Source organism: Trichoplax adhaerens, genomic scaffold, assembly GCF_000150275.1.
Source record: "Trichoplax adhaerens TRIADscaffold_31 genomic scaffold, whole genome shotgun sequence".
NCBI lineage: Eukaryota > Metazoa > Placozoa > Uniplacotomia > Trichoplacea > Trichoplacidae > Trichoplax > Trichoplax adhaerens.
The window spans coordinates 198,544-219,867 of NW_002060971.1; the positions used below are offsets into that span (position 1 = coordinate 198,544).

The 21,324-nt window shown below is 32.7% G+C and overlaps 2 protein-coding genes across 2 annotated transcripts; one reads left to right on the forward strand and one right to left on the reverse strand.

Moving 5' to 3' along the window:
• Window positions 1-1,077: 1,077 nt before the first annotated feature.
• TRIADDRAFT_51134 (uncharacterized protein) lies at window positions 1,078-7,436 on the forward strand (the record flags this gene model as incomplete). Its single annotated transcript, XM_002117828.1, has 16 exons — window positions 1,078-1,114; window positions 4,203-4,325; window positions 4,531-4,582; window positions 4,742-4,801; window positions 4,959-5,067; window positions 5,111-5,153; window positions 5,207-5,292; window positions 5,399-5,476; window positions 5,611-5,676; window positions 5,752-5,820; window positions 5,940-6,062; window positions 6,157-6,285; window positions 6,441-6,572; window positions 6,681-6,851; window positions 7,148-7,250; window positions 7,348-7,436. 16 exons carry the CDS (start codon window positions 1,078-1,080, stop codon window positions 7,434-7,436), a joined length of 1,470 nt encoding a protein of 489 aa, XP_002117864.1.
• Window positions 7,437-9,233: 1,797 nt separating this feature from the next.
• Window positions 9,234-19,361, reverse strand: TRIADDRAFT_64391 (uncharacterized protein; the record flags this gene model as incomplete). Its single annotated transcript, XM_002117846.1, has 24 exons — window positions 9,234-9,347; window positions 9,814-9,977; window positions 10,136-10,337; window positions 10,499-10,570; window positions 11,548-11,574; window positions 11,833-12,024; window positions 12,117-12,251; window positions 12,385-12,520; window positions 12,604-12,630; window positions 12,776-12,925; window positions 13,011-13,346; window positions 13,537-13,721; window positions 13,843-14,092; window positions 14,218-14,298; window positions 14,475-14,819; window positions 15,075-15,214; window positions 15,364-15,409; window positions 15,785-15,841; window positions 16,055-16,200; window positions 16,289-16,623; window positions 16,802-16,939; window positions 17,386-17,915; window positions 18,125-18,318; window positions 19,275-19,361. The coding sequence occupies 24 exons, from the start codon at window positions 19,359-19,361 to the stop codon at window positions 9,234-9,236; spliced, it is 4,089 nt and encodes a 1,362-aa protein (XP_002117882.1).
• Between the last annotated feature and the right edge of the window lie 1,963 nt (window positions 19,362-21,324).

Consider the following 21,324-nt stretch of genomic DNA (forward strand, 5'->3'; position numbering starts at 1 on the left):
AGACAGACTATCACCATGACTATCATACTCAGTCGTCAGTACTCGATGAAGACACGCCATTGGACTTTTCCGCTCTATTTTGTAGTCATTTTAATTCATTTTTAGAAGGGGACGAAATTTTTAAATTTTTCTGTCTGTCGTCCATGACTGATTGGATAGTAGCTGGTAGTTCAACTTCCGATTCATTTTGCCTATACAAACTGTGTAGACTGGAGAACGACACCGTCGAGTAGACTACAGTCGATATCAAGGCAGCAACCGGCGAGAGTGGTAAAAGTTCATCCTCTCACTCGAGCCTTTTACAGTACTACAGTCCAGCAGAGTACAGTACTAAGGTTTTTCTACAGTACTGTACTGTAGGAAAACATATGCACAATCTCTTGGATACGGCTTCCTTTCACGATCACTTTGGCATACGGCGCTTGTTGAATAACACGGCGTACGGAACACAACCCTAGCGGTTGTCCTAAGCCAATCTGCTGAGACCCGGTATGACATGCAAAAAAAAAAAGCAATGATTGACCCTCCCAAACGATCGTTTGTACCGTGACATACACACGAGTCACACGCTACGTGAACAACGGTGAAGCGATGAGGTCGGACGCTAATAAAGTCAACTCGTAGCGCTCGTCCATCCCTATTCTACTGTACGCTCACCACTGGTGTACTGCTGTCATTTTCCTCTAGGATTTTATTCAACTGGTGCAGTCGTTGAGGCCAAATCGACGCACAAATTGAAGTCTATTTGGATCAATTTTATTCTATATTACATCCTTTGACAACCCTTTTGCACCAATTTTGTATCCAAGTACCGGTAAGATTGCTTAACTATGGCTATTTGTTTTTTCAATGGATTGGTAATTTGGGTATTCCTTTTTGGAAGGTTTTTTTTTTTTCATCTTAGTGGTTTTGCTGTACTGTAGGTGTAGGACAACTTTCTTTGAGGTAGACGCTTTTGCCACTGTCAACCAATTGAAAGCTTCTTTTTTTTTTTGTCTCTTTTCCTTCTTTTACTAGCGCTTGTACCTCGTTGAAACCATTTTCAATTGAATTGCTGCCAAATTACAACTGCCAAAAATGCCATTAGTCAAGGAAGGATTACTCCTCAAAAGAGGTGAGGTAGCTACAATTAAAAATATCGATCCCTATGTGTCGTGAGTACAGGTGGACGAATGGAGGGGCCCGCCTTAGACAACGTTACTACTACTGTAAAATGACACAAAGTAATCATCTTGATCATCGACTGTACTCGTCTATCGGCTTAATGTAGAATGACCACTGCCTACCTACTCATCACAGATGTAGTCGATTGCGTTGACCTTGTTTGGCTGACAAGTTGTTTCAACCTACCTTCAATGGCCATCATGATTCAAGGCTTAGTGACATGTTGGTGATGATTGAATAGTGTCTAAAATGGTTGTGTATTGGAAACTATTCCGTGGCTATCATCATTCATGACTTAGTGACATGTTGGCGATGATTGAATAGTGTCTAATGGTTGTGTATTGGAAACTATTTTATGCATCATGTTTGGCTGCTTTAAGCGATCTCCAGCTATCTTCTCCCTACAGTATTACTGCATATTGCACTGCTGAGTGTGTGTGCTATCCTACTGCGCTATGCCAGTCAAAGCGCTGTACTGCGGTGACTATTACTCATACAGGATACGAGGAGTCAAAGATGATTTTCAGTGATCAAATACTATCAAGGTCAGCAGTACATTTCCTTGCTTGATTGATGGTCGTAGTCTTAGCAAATGATCATTCTAGCGCATACTACATGATATGGAACTATAAACTTTATACAGTAGTAAGAACAATATCGAGCTTAAATTGTCTGCTGTCATCAATTTCCAGCAGTTTGTTGACCACTTGTGCAGTACCAACTGTACCATTGGCGAAAGTCAATTAATTCAGTTTTGTTGTCTTTGCACTGTTCATAGCGCACTACTCTCGATCCGCCTAGTCAAATCCATTCCAGTATCAGACGTTATAGTAGGCCACAGTATATACCGTACGCATTGACTGTGCCAATGTTATTATTATTATTATTGTTCCAATGGAAGACAAAAACACATCCGATAACACTATCAAATAAAAAAAACGTATAGTATCCCAAAAATGGCCCCTCCAATTTTTCCATATTATAGCATCTAGGATGAAAAGAAATTTTTTCCCTAGCCAAGGAATAAATGATACTTGCATTCTTTGGCCATTGGCATGATATCCAAAATAATTGCGTAAACAGGCAAGATGGTCATAAAGATATCATGTATCCTTGAATCATACCATCACACTATGACGTATGGAAGCCTTGTTTTCTCTGCTATCTTAGACGGTGTTGTATTGTTATCCTTTATGGCCAGGTTGAAGGATTAATCAAGAATCAGTATTAAAAAATGATGACAACAGTTTTCATCTTGGGATAGCAACATCGTCTCAATACAGTGTATGTCCGTCAAATGAAGATTTGCCTAGACCATCCCATTTCACTTCCAATTTATTTTTTATCCATTTTTTCTTTCTCACCATTGTATAAAATTGAATTCAACAATTATGAATATTGTGCTGGCCCTTCGATATCATCAATGACACTGCTCTACATCTATTATAATACTAGTAGCGTAGCTATAAAAATAATAATGACTGTAGACGTAGTTTTTACTATAGAACATACTAACTACACAAATACACTACCTGCTTACTACTGTACTATGTACTATCGCTCGATGGAGTGGAATCGGTAGACGATTGCGACCCATGCAAGAAAAAAAAATGACAAAAAAAAAGAAAGAGTCGAAGAGATATCATGATAACAGATCAGTCGATCCATTCGCTTGCTATTGGATGATGTACAATAGTTATCATTATGATTCATCGAGAATGTATTGACATGATCAAATTCTTCAAGATTGTCTTGCAACATCGATCCATGTCATTACTAGTGGCTGATTATTAAGATTGAATTCACTGAATGAATAATTTTGTAACATTTCCAATCTTTCATCCAGTACGGAAGTCATGATAGGAACATGTGAAAATCTACAGTAATGATAACACTACTTACAGTCACCTACGTTGACTATTTTTGATGAGCATTTTGCTGCTTTGAAAAACAAATGATATTGATCAACACTTTGATGGTTCATTTTATCGACTAAATTGCAATATAATAATCACCTACAACGACACAATATCCGCTGTAGAAAATATTGGCTAAGTAACGTCGATAAAAATTCATCTTGAATTGAGATAAAACTATATTAGCGAAAACTTTCTATTAGTGATCAAGCATAGCGCCTATGTTGATCAGCTTCCCCCCCCCCCCAAAAAGAACTCAGCCTGCCGTACAGTATGGGCCATAAAGGGTCACTTTATATCCATATAATTAACTAATAATAATCATTACCGACTGTAGTAGGTGGCGGAGCTTTTATATTCGTACCATAAGGTAGACTAATAATTCAGTTGTCTATGCTGTAGTGCAGACGTCGGGCTTGATCAACTTACAAATTAAATTACGTTTACTGTAGTTAAGGCTACATCTACCATCAAAATTGGATTATTGCAGATGCTTGAAAAAAGGTTTTAGAGTCTAGAATGAAGTACCTTTATTGATACGCTGGTATCAAATGGTATTAAATCGGTCTGACTAGTTCAAGTTGACATGACAGCTATCGTTACTGAGTGATCACTGAACGGCGAACAAGTTACTTGACCATTCAATATTCTTGTTATATTGCTAAATTCAATTTAGCGTATTCTCATTATCAATTAAATTGAATGAACGATTCATAAAGTTTATCGCTGGGATAGGGTCATTTTAGTATTTGAATGAGATAATTAATCAGTAATAATCGTTTTCCGTAGCTATTACTAGGATAATAAACGATGAACTCAGAGTCAATGCGTATTTTGACATTGTGATACAGTACATCATAATTGCCTATAATAAGTGTCGAATCATGTTATACTATGATAGCATGTATAAACTGTAAAGCGTAGTTTTTTAATTGATAGATAATTGATACTGCAATTCTGCTGATTTGCACACCCGTTCACTTTAATAGAAATTTTTTTTCTTTAAATTGATCAAAAAAGATTTGCCACAGTGTTTCCGTGGTCAATCTTTTCATGTCATCATCGGTTTATACCATTTTGACCTTATTCTCATTAAAATGATTACCGTGTCTACTCATTAAGGCGAATACATCAAGAACTGGCGTCCTCGATGGTTCCAGTTATATAGCGATGGAAGTTTCATTGGTTATAAAGAAAAACCTAAAAGTTCCAATGTTGATCCATTGAACAACTTTAGTGTAGCAAGTATGCCATCATTATTAAGAAGAGAATAGTTTATAAAATAAGAGCTAACCTATTTCTTTGTTGATAGTGAATTATAATGTGACATTTTTTTTGTTCAATTTTATTCACATGTACGAATGCAAGTAATTATATTTTTAATTGATCATACCTACAGCCAGTGTTAATGTATATGATTAAATCCGTCATGAATCTCTTTTCGTATTAGAGTGCCAACTGATGAAATCCGATAAACCTAAACCTAACTGCTTTATAATAAGGTAAAGAATTAATTGTTGTGATCTTTCTCTATCGTAGCGATCTATGGATTATTAAAATAAGCTATCAAAAGATGATAGTTGTTTACGGCCTCAGTTAAATATATAAGGGACTACAGATAATAATTAATTTGTGAACGTTAAAATATTTGTTTACACCAGGTGCTTCCAATGGACAACATTAGTTGAAAGAACTTTCCATGTAGAAACCCCAGCCGAGAGGTAACCCAACTAGATTCTAAATTATATAATTATTTGTTTCAATATGAAATCATAAAAGTTTCAATGAGGCGATTTTAAAGATTAAAATGGAAAACTATCGGAAATCAAGTTGATGAAATTAATTAAACTATTACAATTATGTAACGCAATCATCTAGAGAGTCTTGGATTGTTGCCATCCAAAATGTTGCCGATAAGTTGCGCGAAGAAGAAGAAAATAAAAGCAAAGGTGAACAAGCCAGTGAATACGTATCAAGATCTGGCAAGGTAATCATTCCTAATTGAATCTGATCAAACATGAAAATTGTAGCTGGTGTATATATATATATATACAGCGCATTTCTTCTCTACATGTATAGTAATTTGATTAAACATGAAATTTTCAACTTTAATAATAATTGTTAAGTAAATAGAACCACTATTTTTCAAATTTTACAGCGCTTGGAAGATTTTGACATGTTACAAGTACTTGGCAAGGGTACATTTGGAAAGGTATATTGACTTTCTATAATTGAATATACCTGTTACGACAAGTACGCCGTATTATTTACTCGTATTTTTCCTTTACTAAGTTGAATATGTATTGCTAACTGTACAGGTAATGTTAGCGAGAGAAAAAGCTTCAGGTGAAATATTTGCTGTTAAAATATTAAAGAAGGAAGTAATTGTTGCCAAGGTATAGTAATCATGTTGTTTTTCATTTTTTTTTTAACTTTCAATGAATTATTTATTATAATTATTGTTACCTTTCAAAGAAGTATGATATTTTAATTGACATATGTTATCCGTTGGATGATGTTTTTATTATAGGATGAGGTAGCACATACTCTAACTGAAAACCGTGTTCTGCAAAATTGTCGTCACCCATTCTTAACAGTACGTATTAATACGGTGCCTCATTTGCTGTGATCGTGTGAAACCTTATCGCAACAACTTACTGTATTAAACTAGGAACTCAAGTACTCATTCCAAACCAAAGATCGTCTTTGTTTCGTTATGGAGTACGTAAATGGAGGAGAGGTAATTGGGTTTATTGACGATTGACTAATATAAAATTATAAATGGCATTCGTATGTATGTACAATCAATTTTTAGCACTTTCTAATCCTTGCTTATTGTTTGCCTCTTCTTTTTGAAAGCTTTTCTTCCATTTGTCTCGAGAACGTATATTTACCGAAGATCGAACACGTTTCTATGGAGCAGAAATTACTTTAGCGCTTAAATATTTGCACGAAAGAAATATCGTTTATCGAGATTTGAAGGTAAACTGATTTGTTTAATTGTTGATATTACTTTGACGATACAAATAATTAATATAATTAACGAAGTTACTGATGTACTTTTAAAATTTTATAGCTAGAGAATCTACTGTTAGACAAAGAAGGCCATATCAAAATAGCGGATTTCGGTTTATGTAAGGAACAAATCTCGTTCGGTGCTACTACTACAACGTTCTGTGGTACACCAGAGTACTTAGCTCCGGAGGTAATGATTTATTATTGTTAATTGACTCGCTGTAGATTTTTAAAAAGTAATTACTGCATTCTACTTCATCATTTAGCTAAAACGATATGGTTATAGTGAGTGTATTATCCCCTAGCATATAATTGTATATCCTTTGTAATGCGATGATAATATAGGTCTTAGATGACAATGATTACGGGCGAAGCGTAGATTGGTGGGGCTTAGGAGTTGTCATGTATGAAATGATGTGCGGTCGATTGCCATTTTACAACAAAGATCATGAAGTTTTATTTGAACTTATTCTTATGGTAATGAATTGAAAAAATATAGCGCTAATCAACTCTAAGAGTGCTATATGTCGTTATTTATCCTCGGTGAATAAATTATTAATACTAGATTTAATACGAATAATATAGGAGGACATAAAATTCCCTTCAAGGATTAGCGAAAGAGCGCGTTCGCTTTTAGGTGGATTACTTACAAAAGATCCTAAGAAAAGGTTAGGTGGTGGCGTTCGTGATGCTGAAGAAGTAACAGAACATGAATTCTTTGAAGAGATCAATTGGCAAGATCTTTACGATCGAAAGGTACAACTATATACTAACTCTCTAGATCAATTTCAGGTTACGTAATAATAATATTTATGAGGCGTATAAATGATTCATGAAACTAGCTTATAAATTGTATGCTTTTACAATTACCAAACTAACTACACTAGATCAACTCCACGTGATATAATAATAATATGTATCGCATCTATAAAATGATACACATGATATTGGCTACAGTCTTAAATTGTACATTTTTTTACAACTGCGAAACTAATCGTCCGTTTTATAACCAAACGTAATTATTAAAATTATCGTGTACATTTATTTCATAGATATCACCACCATTCAAGCCTCATATTAAATCTACTACCGATACTTCAAATTTTGACTCCGATTTTACCAGTGAAACTCCTAGGTTGACTCCTCCAGATCACCGTTAGTATCCGTTACTTATCTTGTAATATTAATATCCATTATTATTGAAAGTGTTGAAATTTTGTAACTATACAATTATAATTATTAATATCTATAGATGGTGGCCCAGTTGATGTGAAAGAGGGAGCCCCACATTTTGAAGAATTTTCATATGTAGCTCCAAAAGGTGGCGAATTGTCCAAGTAGACCTAAAGTTAAATATCATCTCATATTAACTTACCACGCCAGAGAAACCTCACGGAAGCTTTATCAGTAATGATATATTATTCATTATTTCGTCCTTACCATTAGTACAGTATCAGTGCATTACCTCTGTCTTTCTAACCGCCTCATCGGTAGATATAATGCGGCTACGTGAATATCATTTAGCTCGTTACTGCTTTGCGTAAAAGTTGCAGTGTTTGGATATATTTGCTCTCAAATCAAACTAAGTTCAAGCCAGAAAAATATGTAATCAGTTACGGTCACTATGTCTGCATTTACTAGGGGATTCTGTAAAATTTTTGTGTTACTGAGGTAATGGGCTCTAGAACGCTAACTCTTGTTTATAACTATAAAATGATTGTAAACATCAGTGCAGTTAATATGTATGTACTGTAGTACGTAATAACTGTTATAATACGACAACTATCATTGTATGTCATCATACTTTAGCTTTTTTTATTGTAGTCCAACCAAAAACAAAAACTATCGGAAAAAAATGGTTAGTTTCTCTTTAAAATTGTTACCGTCATTGATTGTGGCAGTCCGTATTGAATTGTTGATACGGTATAACTGTTATTTCTTGTGCTGCATTTAATACAATATAAATATGAACAGTACCATGAAGCTTTCTACTCGCTATGGTTCACTAGTCAATGTATCGTATTTAACTCAAGGTGATGGTGGAGTTAATTGGTTACTTTCCGTAGACTAGACATATTTTGCAGTTTTAGTTACAATCTATTATGAATAGGATTTAACTTTTTGCTTTGGGACAAATTATTTTAGTTTTTAATTTGTCTATTAATTAATTTTACTCTTTCTCCTTCGAAAATTTGCCATAAATTAGCTACCACTGTACAATTTTAGGCTTTTTATGTTAGGTTCAAGATATTAACTGCGTTGAGATCCAATCATTGTCAACAGGATGATTAAGAGTCTGAATAATACGATATCTTTACAGGGATTATAGAACTGTGCTATCATTGGCATAATAAATACCGATAGAGTCAACAATAATTTTACTCTAATTTTTATGAGTTAAAGGAGGTGTTCGCATTTGTCATTTATTTCTGATAGATCGTACAAACAGTATGGTTATAAATTTGGCAAGCTGATATATTAACATCAAAAATAACTTGGACATACATCGATCATTTATAATATACTAGTAAAAATAGTCAAATTTCCAGATAGAGCGGCTAATCTTATCAACATTAACCGACATGGACGAGAGTTTTAGTTAGTGAAGAGCATTTGCACTACCTTAAATGTAGAAATGACTTTGAGAAACCCTCTAATTGTCCAATACCGATAATATAATACATGATACTAGGGCAAAATAGATCTCTGATATTTGTGTCGACGATGAAGAATACTTATTGTAGTGTTGTGCTAACTAACCACAAAGGGGGTAGTCAAAAATTTCAATGCCGCAACTTATACCATAACTAAAGAATAAAATGTGATCGACTACAGTATGATTCAAAAACATTTTCTTAGTAGGATAGGATAGAAAATTCAGTAATATAACCGTACAATCATTCTGAATATTTACAATAAATGCAAGCATATTAAAGATGAGAAATAGAAAAGTACGAATTTTTATCTAGATAAGAAATAAGTATTTGGAAACCCTCAAGCATGAAAATATCCTATATTTTGATCTTACAAATCATCGGTTCATTTTATAGGTATGCTCGTGCATACATTGTATATTATATAAATCATATATACAGTACATGCAAATATTGCGTATTGATGCATTAGTACGTCTTTAATTTAAAGACTAAAGTCGGTATCTAAAGATGATGGAGTAGAAGAAGTAAGATGAGCTGCAGGACGATTCTTGAAATTGTTACCTTGAGTCTGAGAAGATTCTTCATCTTGCAATTCCTGTAATGCAAATAACAATAATTGATTTATCCACTGATGGGTTCAAAATTAATCGATATTTATTTTTTATTAAATGCATAATCGGTATTCAAAAAATAATTAACATTATAACAAAATATTCTCTAAATGTGCAACATATTGTAGAAGAGAAGATATGTCAATGAGGTTATTCCAATCTCGTTTTACTGCATCAATTATTCAATATATACTATATTGTAAATTTTATAAGCTACTAGTACAGTATATTAAAACAACAACTAGGTAACTGTAGTACGTTGCGATTTATCTATATAACAAAGGACAATTAGCTCAAAACTGGCCAACTAATTGCTTTTCGTTTATTATTATTATCAACTAAGTAATTAATTGATTTAATAACATAAATTTTCTAAAAGGTATTTCAAATACACAGTGCTCGATAGAGGGGAAAGTCTGATAACGTTTAGAAATGAAATACTAGAAATACCTTATCCGTTCTCCATCTGACACCCCTCGACAATGTAAATGACAAGTGCAAATTCTCCCAGCTATCTAGAATATCAGGTATAAGTGGTTCGACAGGTAGCGGAATGGGTATATGACGTTGAAAGTCTTTATAACGCTGTATCATCATTTTTTGCTGCTTTGAATCTACGAAAAATCCAATCATTTATTGCCATCAATTCGTCTTAGGTACAATATTTGTTTCTTCAGATAAGTTTTGAATGTAATAAATAAGTAAGATAGCTACCGACACTGAAATATCCTACAATGGTATAAACTAATCAACGCTTAATGAATAAACTTACACCACGGCATCCTGAACTGTTTTTCACCAGGTTGTGGAGGTATATATTGTTGCTGAAATCCAGCCCAGTACATTAATAATTCGCGAAAAACGCAAGCTTGCGCATCATCAAAGATTGCCCCATCTCGCATATCTTTGCTAAAGTTTCTACTGTAACGGAAACTCTGTACAATTCTATAAGCAATTTCGGGTGTAACGTCGACCTAAAATGAATTTAAAATAATATTAAGCAAAGCATTAAATTAATTACTATTACCTCTCAACTATTATTTACTTCTGACTTATCATCGTCATTGAATTTATTTAAAAGAAAATATTCTACAGTTGTATCTAATCACTGGTAGATTATATATATTCTTTTAACCTGCACAGGAGGAGGCGATTGGGATAAAAGGTAACATTCAACGATAACATTTGCTTTGCCTCTAAGAATGTGCTGTAAATAATAAAATATCATTATTCATTACATAATTCATTTACAACCGATATCGCTATTAAATCTAGATATCGTCGCTAAATCAAACTAAAGTGTAGCCTAATTTGGTAGCCAACCAATATCTAAACTAGGATTGCTAGCTGTGGCTTATGATAGAATTTTATTACTAATAAACAGAGATTTTAGTTTCCATTTATTCAGTAGTAAGTCATATTTAGCATATACATTCAATATGGATAGGCTTAATAATTGACTTTAGATAGAATAACTAGTTTAGTATCCTTTGCTATATCGAATTTGAACAGACTCATTCTTTAAAGAACGGAATATATCTTAATTACAGCTATTAGGCATCGCTTATATTTCGGTGATAATTATAATTTATTTCTAGTAAATATATTTCGGAATTTTCTTGCTCTACCATTATAAGTATAATAATTTTTAGAGTGTGTGTTGATAATAGTATAAATTTACTGATTTACTGCAGATATAGTAACTACACGAATATTAAAGTAGACTTGTTTTAAAAACCGGAATGCAGCTAAATTGTACCCTATCAATTCCGAATAACCATAATGATTATTTCATTATTCGATAATATGTAGGAGTCGTCCTATAATTTATTCGTTAGCAGTATTCAGAGCAAGGATTTCATTATTGTGCTAGTTTATATTACTTTACTGCATGGTGCTAGATACTTCTAGCAATGGATGTGACTTCTCTAATATCAGATAAAATTTCAACTAATTTTGTAACGCAGTTTTAGATATTAATCATACACTGATCAACCTCTTGTAACTATTTTCTAACAGAAAAGGTGGAAAAATTTTACTCAGTAATCATTGAATGGAAGGAGAATTAAATAAAATAAATCACTCAGTTTGACATCTTTAAATTAAGTGGATGCAAAAATTTTGATGTCAGCTATATCATTGATATCCGTAAGACAACCATTTAAACATAAATCAACATTTTACCTCATCGGAATAATCAATAGCCATTTCCTATTGAAATAAAATGAGATTAAATGCTATATTAGAAAAGTTTCACTCGTAGATTAGATTTACAAAAGCAATTTTAATCGTAAAACCAGTTTAAAAGAGAAATACTATGCTAAAAGCTCTGCCTTTTAAGTTAAATTTTAATAAATAATTTTTGTCTTGTGTTAACTTCTGGAATAGTTTGACTTTGTTAATTAGATCATGTAAGATATCTTAAAGTTATAAATTATGGCAAAAATTATTACCATAAGATAATCTAACCTTGTATTTTTGTATTTCCAACCAAAAGCATAAATCATTGACAAGAAATGGGAAGCCATCTTCTTCTCCACATTGCGATAAAAACCGTTTAAAGTATTCCATTTCTATCGTTAATTTACCAGCTGCACATTCTTGTAAAGCTTGTAGGAAAGATTCCTTTTCGACTTTAATTGGTTGAATTCTTCCTGGTGTCTAAATAGACCGAGGAAAATAAATATTCAGTTTAAAAGAAATAAGAGAATAGGAGAACTGTCTTGAAACTTTAAGTTAATAGCAGAACTTACTTTTCCTCTGCCTTTCCTTCTATTTTTCCAGGCTACCACAATGCTACGCGTAGTACTGCCAGGCCGTTTCTCGGGCTCCTTACCGTCTTCATCGGGTTCAACTCGAATACTTTTATATTGATCGGCAAGATGGACCTTATGAAATTTAATTTAGGATTTAAATGTAATGATCATCGCCATACTAATGCAGGCTGATGAAATAGAAAGGAGTCGTTGGGGGATTGTATCACTTAATAATAAATTACGGTCCATAAATTTATCACTGTACCTTCATAAATTTCTTGAAACTATTATCCAATTGTGGACGGATAAAATCCTGGATTGCTATTAGAATTTCTTCTTTGGGAGGATTAGATGGATTCTTCTTAATGCTATTATATAGCTTATCCGGTATGAGCACATTTCTTGATAGATGGTGGTAGCAAAGACAACTTTTAGTTAGGTATGACAAAATTTATAAATCTTACCAATCTATGATCAAGCTTACCTTCTTGCATCTTGCTTGATGTACACCCTAATAAGAATAAGAATGGACGGCATAAGGTAAGGAGAAAATAGATTAAATGATCTCAAAATTGTGCCAGTAGTACAATCAAGATTAGAAGGATAAGGTATCATTTGAGCCAAGTGTTATCGTTTAGGTTCAATTTTAATCTTACTTTAAGATATGATATGACTGAACTTTTCGCTGTGATTTCTTGACGGTTGGAATTTTTTTAAATACTTCAATATCCAAATAGAGCAGTAATTTATTAAAATGTTTTTCTTCGGCATTTTTTTGGATGAAATTTTTAAAGGAGTCCATAGTTCTAATCCAAAATAACGAATTCAATAGCGTTAGCCATCACTATGCAAAGATGAGTAGGGGTATAATAGTTTATAGCAGCAACTTACAATTTATCATCCGTAAAGGAAATAAATGACAATGGCCGAGTAATACTACGATGGCTTTCAATCGAGACTTGATCATCATCTTTTTCTTGCATAAGTGTTTGTGCTTTAACTCCTTCCTTAATCATATTTAGAGTACGCTGTTGAGCACTTTTGCTGATCCTCTTTTCAGTGGCGGATGAACCTGTGCGTTCGCTTGGCGATCCTAACTTTCGCTTATTTATATTCATTCGATATTTTGCATTTTTCAGAGCCATGTAAACGTAATTATTATCATCGGCTAGCGTTAATGCTCGATGTAGCCGAACACCACGTTCTGAAGCTGTTGAATCAGGACGTCTATCAAGAAAAAAATTTGCAGCAAGAAAATCGTTAAGATTGCAAATGGACTGGAAAGGTTCATTAATTAAATCTATAGGTAAGCAATCTGTCCTTATTTCTGACATCGCTATTATCATCTACTAGGGATATTCTTAAATCAGTAGGCTCAAAGTAGCAAATAGCCATGCTCCAATATACTCGTATTTACCTCTTCCAAGATGATGGATAGACTGTAACCATGTCGCGAAAACTAATACGACTTCTATTTCTCGGTGTATGCGATGGTGTAGTTGCGAATTCATTAAAGGTGCCATATTCGACTTCCAAAAAGCCGCGAATATCGGTTTCATAAAAATCTTTCCAATGGTTACGTAAAATTTCTTCAACTCGAGCCTATGAAAAAGATAGATCAATTTTAATTTAGCTTGTAAGTGAATGGATGAGCAAAATTTGAGATGTAGCAGAGGATAAGAACGAAAGACGATCACGCTATCTTGACTATCTTGAATGCTACCTTAATAGCATAAAATCCAGCACTGTACAATGATTGCTGATCTTCTCGTTGTAAGAATTGGCGAATATTTTCTTCTTCTTCTGTGGTTGCCCCAATGTAACATTCTCCTTCTTTGTTAATAAATCGCTTCCATAAGCTCCAAGCTACTGATAACTGATAGCGTCGATTTGAACTTAATTCTTCAACAGATTCCATACTGCTAATTTCTTTCCAAAATGAACAAATAGAGATCGCTTGCGATAGTTTTTGCCTAGTCATCAGTCCAGTTAATTCAATGAAATTGTTAAAATTATAAAAAAAATTCAATTGATGGAGGAAATAATGGACCTCCAATGAACACTAGCATCTTTGCTCGTCTACAATTATGCCATTTACCTTTCTAAATAAGCGATAAATGGATCACCAGCTAAAGTATCATGGCTCAAACCAGCAATAAATATCTCCGTTGTAAATGGACTAGACGGTTGAAAATTTGAAAGAGCATAGTAGAGGGATAAGCATATAATTAATTCAATCAATTGATTAACTGCGCTAAGTATAGTCCAATAAAGATGGATGCAGCACCTGGACTATCCTTATAATTATAGGTAGAATAAAAATGAAACGAGATATACTCATCTGTACAGACTTACATCTTAGATCTTATACCGGCGGATCGAGTCTTTTTCCTGCTACTACCCCTTGTACCGGTTGGATTTAAAAATTCAACCTTATCTTCCACTTCTGGTGCCTTACTAGCAAATGGATCTAATGGAGCCGATGTATTTCGTCGAGGACTCAATGTAGGTAAAAAAGTTAAACTCTGATAAGCTCTTTGCTTTAAAATATTATCGACATCTTCAATTTGATGAGTAGCAAGTTCCTCTTTCAATTTCGCTCTATAGTGATAAAAAGTAGCACCGTAAGTAGATATACTTGTATAAGTATAAAGAATTAAATTTACTGGAATATCTGTACTGGTAATACTAGGTAAGAATCTACAATTATAATAATTTCGACCAATAAAATTAGATATAAAGAATTGAATTTAGTAGAATATCTATGCACGTATTACGCGTTACGCATCTAAAGCTATATTAATTTCTACCATTGAAATGAACAGATTTACTTTTAAAGATTTAGGGCTACAATAGCTCGTTTACACGATATAGGGCAATATCAATAAACTTTAGAGCGAAGTAAAGAAACGAGAAATTAAGATGATTTAAAAACCGTTATAAAATAACGCTTACCTCAATGATGGAACTTTCTCGACATGGAGGAGAAATCGATTACACCAATACGATCTCAATCTTCGCAAGATATCATATTGCGCTTTTGCGAACAACGTATGGCTAATGCCCTCATCTTTCTTGGCTTTACGAATCTGAGCCTAGGAGGAAGATTTTATGAAAAAATTTTCTATTAAAATAGAGCTAACCTTAACTGCTTAAGAATGAACTAGATATCACAAATAGAGCAGGCATCTTTATTTATGCGCAATATAATCCTATAGCAATGCAAGGATCAGTAGAATCATACCTTAGCATCATCGGTCAATTTGGACTTATATTTGTCTTCGATTTCTCTAAATATACGTAAGTTTAAAATAGTTTGATATTAGATTAGACGTCAGTGAATGCTTTGCATATGTTACGTATGCTTAACGCTTACTGAAATAGTTTGACACTTTTTTAATTAAACAGCAATTCTAATCCAAGCTGTTTATTAATTTAGAACGGCTTTACAAATGGGATACTATAGATGTGCTAGCCAATGTAATTGAGAAAAATTTTGCTCTTTATCTCTATCATTAATCAAATTTAACTATAGCTCTATATTGGATCAGATATAAATGAGTGGTATAAGGTAAATTTTATCTAATTCTATACCCTCAAGTGTTATTGAATCTCGTTTATATCATTCCTTAGATTGAAATTTCTGTATTAAATCAAATGTTTACCTTGATGTACAAGCTACATATATCATGTTAATATAATTAAGAGTTCCAGTTACTGCTCTATTTAATGATAGATAAGCTATTTCATGATAATATACTTAAAAATATTCATTTCTGCTTTATTTAAACTACTCATGAAGGTAGAGTATAATTTACTATCAGCAGAGCCCATATAGGTATGCCAGATCGAATAGCTTTTATTAATCAGATAATGTAAGTAACAAACGTAATTAAGTTTTGTATTCCACAGGAATTCAATGCCTTTTCCTTTACCTAACTAGCTTCAAGCGCCATTCCTTAGTATCATGGAGATACTTTGAACATTTCTCTTTATAATATTCAACATCCAGCCAAAATTGAAATAAACTTTCACCGGTAGTACCACTTAAATAATTTTTAAATACGCTCATTCCGGACAACTAAATTACCATGATGACAATAAATTAGTGTCTAATAGAGGTGACTGTATGGCTAATCAATATGTTAATAATATGAATTTAAACATACCGAGCCCAAAATCTGAACTTTAAGATCATGTAGGCTCATTTTCCATTTGTCGGCTAAACTTTTAATATCGGCTTCAGTCCTTTGTGTATCCTGTAAACTTTCACTATCTCCTCTAGAGAAATCAATAACACTCCCTTTACTAAATGCTTGATCTCCATCAAGACTATCGTTTTCTTCGTCGGTAGTTTCAATGTCATCGAAAATTTGATCAAGTTCATCAGTCATATCGATAATGGTATCTCCTTCATCTTGGCCATAAACTTGTTCAAAATCACCATGGCCGAGTTGTTCATCTTCCTCAGCAATGTGGCCCACACTATCATAGGCTGTAGTTACTATATAAGACAGTACCGGTAATGATATTTTTAAATAGAATTTATGATCAAATTCAGTATGGCATTCGTCATAAACTACAAGACTAATATTGCTTATAATTTTGTGAATGCATAAATGCGGTTTAATTGGTACACAATAGTTTAACGGTATTCCTTTACATTTATTTTCCCAACTTACATCCTCCTCTAGTTTGACCTTGGCTTCTCCTAGTTTTTGATGGACTATTTGTTAACATTGTACCTAAACCAGTATCGGCTGATGTGAATCCGGAAGCTTTAGCATCTGCCGATAGTGGCATACTTTTTTGATATGAACCTGTAATAGAGATGAATCATACAGTATCTCGAATTACTGGCAATAAAATGCTGAATTTTAGAGGATGAATATTGTTATAGATAGGAAACGGAGAAAGAATAAAGATATAAGTATAGATACTACAAACTGAAATCTAACTGTAGAGTACTACAGGGTATCATCAAAATCAAATTATATAAGACTCCAATGGTATAGCGAGCAAAACCTATTTTACAGTGTCATCGATCATAAAATTCCATGCATTCCTTACACAATTTTATATGCAGGTATAGGCATTGAGAAAATAGAAAAGCTAACTGTAGTCAATGCGAAGATATTATTAAAATCAAACTGTGTATGAATACAATGAAAAAGCATCCAGTAAAATCTATATAAAAGTATCGTACTAGAGATGAAATAGAATATTGTCAGAAATAGCAAAAGCAAGTCTGCATGTTATGTCTTACTATTTCGATTTCCATCTTGCGATTTTCCATTGCCGCTTCCATCATAAGATTGGTCATCTTGAGTTGGATAATTCTGATTTTCATCGTAGGTATCACTACTCTTAGTCGAATGCTGGCTATGTTTGGAGTAGGATTTACTTAACATTGGTGGTAAACTAAATGCGCCACTTTTTGGTCTTTTATAAACGGGTGGCTGACGGATATCGGATAAGTTAACATCTTGATATTCAGGATCATGTTTTTGACGCGCTTCGATGCTACTCTGGGGCCTTCGTCTTATTGATGCCGATGGATGTGCTCTTGCAAATTGCTTATGGACAACTGTAGCAATATCATCGGATCGGCCAGGCGCTGATCCTAAGCGCCTTCGCGTTGTCGAACTATATGTTTTGGAAGTAACATTAGATTGACTGCAACTATAACCTCCAAGTCGTCTAGAATTTGCTGAATGTCGTGCTGAAGATCCACGTTTCATATCAATTCGTTTAATCAATAATTTACATAGTTTATATTCTTGATAGATGCGCGTTCTGTAAAATGAATTGAAATCATTTTATAATTATAATGAATTATGTTTCCATAAGATTATAACTAATATTATCGTGCATAGAATATTTATAAATTTAGTAGTCGCAATCCTTATTATGTATAACTAAATGACTAGGGTGCTCTATTTAGTGATCTATTTCAAGTAAATCAGAAAAAGTTTCACTAGAGAGATTCTCTCGTATTCTAATACCTTAAAAAATAAGGCAATCGTTCAACAATGTTCCAGTTAAAAACAGCTTCGCGTCGAGTAACTTTTTTATATGCTGTTGGAATTTCTTGCTGCGAGCCTTTTGTAGCATTACCAATATTTAGAGTAGATTGATTTGGATCTGGCTTACAAAGTGTTCCGCTCTGATGCTCAAATTGAAGCTTTTGCCCAAATACCTATATAAATTAATTAATTACAAAATAGACATTATAATATCAAGGTGAGAAGTTGTCATGAAATAGAACTAAAATGAAATAACCGTTACGAGTCGTAAAGTGTATAATTCCATAGTTATTTATTAGATTAAGCTCAGTTTTAAATTTTTATTATAGAAGATGAGCAAGAAGATCACCCAACAACAATTTGGGATTTTTAGTACTCAATCAGTGACAGGCTTCAAAGCATCCAATTATATAGATTAGTAAAGCTATTTAGCTTTCTTAAACTGGGTATACTAGGTATTCAACACTGAAAATGAATTTGCTAATTAGTTGAACTCGAAGTAAAATATTGAAAATTTAAAATTATAAACGATAGTTCAGCCATCATATTTGCAAGTAATCCTACACCAATTTATATCAGTTTGAAATAGCATATGATAGTTTAACTGAAGCAGTCAATAGGAAAGATTTTATTACATTATACAGTTTATGGCTTTTTCTAGGTTAGCTTTTAAACTGTAGGAAAAACCATGTTACTGTTGCACATTTACAATCGTTACTTTTAGGTGTTATAGATGAATGAATATCATGATCATACAAGCAGCTGGCCGATGCATTGCATCGCTGTTCCAATATAGATACACACCCACATACAGTAATTTTACGAAAACTTCTTGTTTTAATAATTTTAAGTAGAATGCTATAAAGTAGAAAACAGGATCTTGCTAGGAAAATTGTTTAGTTTTCATAATAAATCGAAATGTGATACTGTAATAGTGTATTAAACTTAAGCTAGAAATATACGCAAGTAGGAAGCTATTCAGATGTTTAACATCTTACTCATGCTGAGCATAATTCTGACCGAATAAAAGAGCCATAATAGATTGCGATAGCGAAATATTAGACTAGAGTAAAGTGGTGATTTAAATAACACCATGAAACTTAATTAAAAATTAGATTTAAATAATTACCGGTAGTCGCAAGAAAGCATTGTAATAGTCTGCCAGTAATGGATCATCAAGTAACATTTGATGAAAGTTATAAGCAGTAATATCCATGTCTTCCAGGATCCAAGGAGATTTAGTTAGAAACAGTTATTAAAGAAGAAAAATTAAATGAAATAATTCGATGAGATAAATTGCTATTTCTATCAACCTATATTTTATTCTAAATATTACTGCGTTATATATCAAGGCGAAAATTAGGATTAATCTCTTATTCTATTGTATAAATATTTTATGATTATAGAACTAGCTATATTATTCTTCATTACTATTTTATGTTTATTAAAGCCTATAATTCTATACAATGCTTAAATATATTTTGGCCTTATTTAATAATATTACGACTTGATGTTATGACATTAAAATAATTTTAGAATTATATTATATAATTTAAAGTAAGGTTAGATCTTGAGAATTTCTTCGAAATAATACTTTACTCAACTATTAAGGGTATAATAGAATGTGGAAAGAATGTTAATTTGAATGATGATATCATCTAATCAAAATCTTATTATTTAGCTCAATGGCTAACAACGGCCATGATTATAATTAATGCTATAGTGAGTTTTCTTAAAATAGTAAATGTAGTATCGTGGCAGTTGAGCATTCTTTCGAAATTAGAAGAATAGATTAGTAAAGACAGTATATTTGAATGAATATCAAGTGCGGTAAAGTATTGTCTTCGATTTTATGTCAATTAATATATTTAGATCAGTGTTTTCTGAAGAAAGTATGAAGTTAAGCAGCGATTGAATTTTAGAGGATGCTGGTATGTCAGTTGACTATAAATGCTAAAATTAGCCTTGTGGCTCTTCTTGCTTTTAAGTAAGCAATCGGCAATAAAATATATTAAAAATATTAAACTTTGTGATATATAGATACGTAGCATCATAGAATATTTCCTGGAGAAGAGTTCTAATGTGCATATAGGAAGTGAGCAAGGAAATTACTGATCGGATAGAACAAAATCTTGAATGCTAGGGTAAAGAAATAAATGATGGCGTTACCTTTGACCATCCTCATCATTAAGTTATACTGTATAACGATTTGCTTATTATATACGTAATTAGATATTTAAATGAAGAAATTATAGGCTAGCGGGATGTACTGGCTAGATATACAATTATACATGTAGTTATAATTGATCACGATTGATTGAAAAAGCTATTATCATGGCCGTTAAAACCACATTGACCGAGCAGAAAGTATTAAAAAATGGAAAATTTCATCAACTGAGGATAATTTAATCTATAGTTGTAGCGTTATTTAGCGATATGGAACATAAATATCAAAAACAAGAAGAAAGGATTAAGGTGTTGGCACTATATCCTATTATTTGATTTATAGCAACGCTAGTATCCACAAGACTGATCGATAATCTTACCATTATATTTCCCCATTTTGGAAATTTAATCGTTTGGATGTAGCTGGGTTAGTTATTAGTTATAGGCAAAGTTTAACTCCCATGATAATTTTTAACCTGTAGTGAAATGGATGATTAAAAACTCCCATTTTCGACTAAATTAAATAACTAATAATCTATAATAATACCTATATTTTGATAGGAGGATATTATTTAATTATTTATGATTCAGTCTTCATTCTGATTAATCTATTTAAAAATATAGAAGGGATTCAATCTCTTCGTCGTCTTCTTTTTTTTCTTATTGACTAATATGTCTTTAATGATATCTGACTTCGATGATCTAACAGCAACATCTACTTTATCATCATTAGGCAAGGTAAGCTTTATTGGTTACTATGGTAACCTTCAACACTGAGATTTATTGCTATGGTAGTTAAAATGAAAGGCTTTATTATTAAATTGATGATTTTAGAATTACAATTATTAAAGCATGTATAAAGAATTAATTCTGTTTGTACAATGCAGTAGTGCAAATAATCATTTTAACAATAATCGCTCAATCACTACATTATGATGGCATAGTAAAGTATAGAATTGCGGTATTACTATTTATTATTGCAGTAGTTAAATTATAGGAAGGATACTGGTATT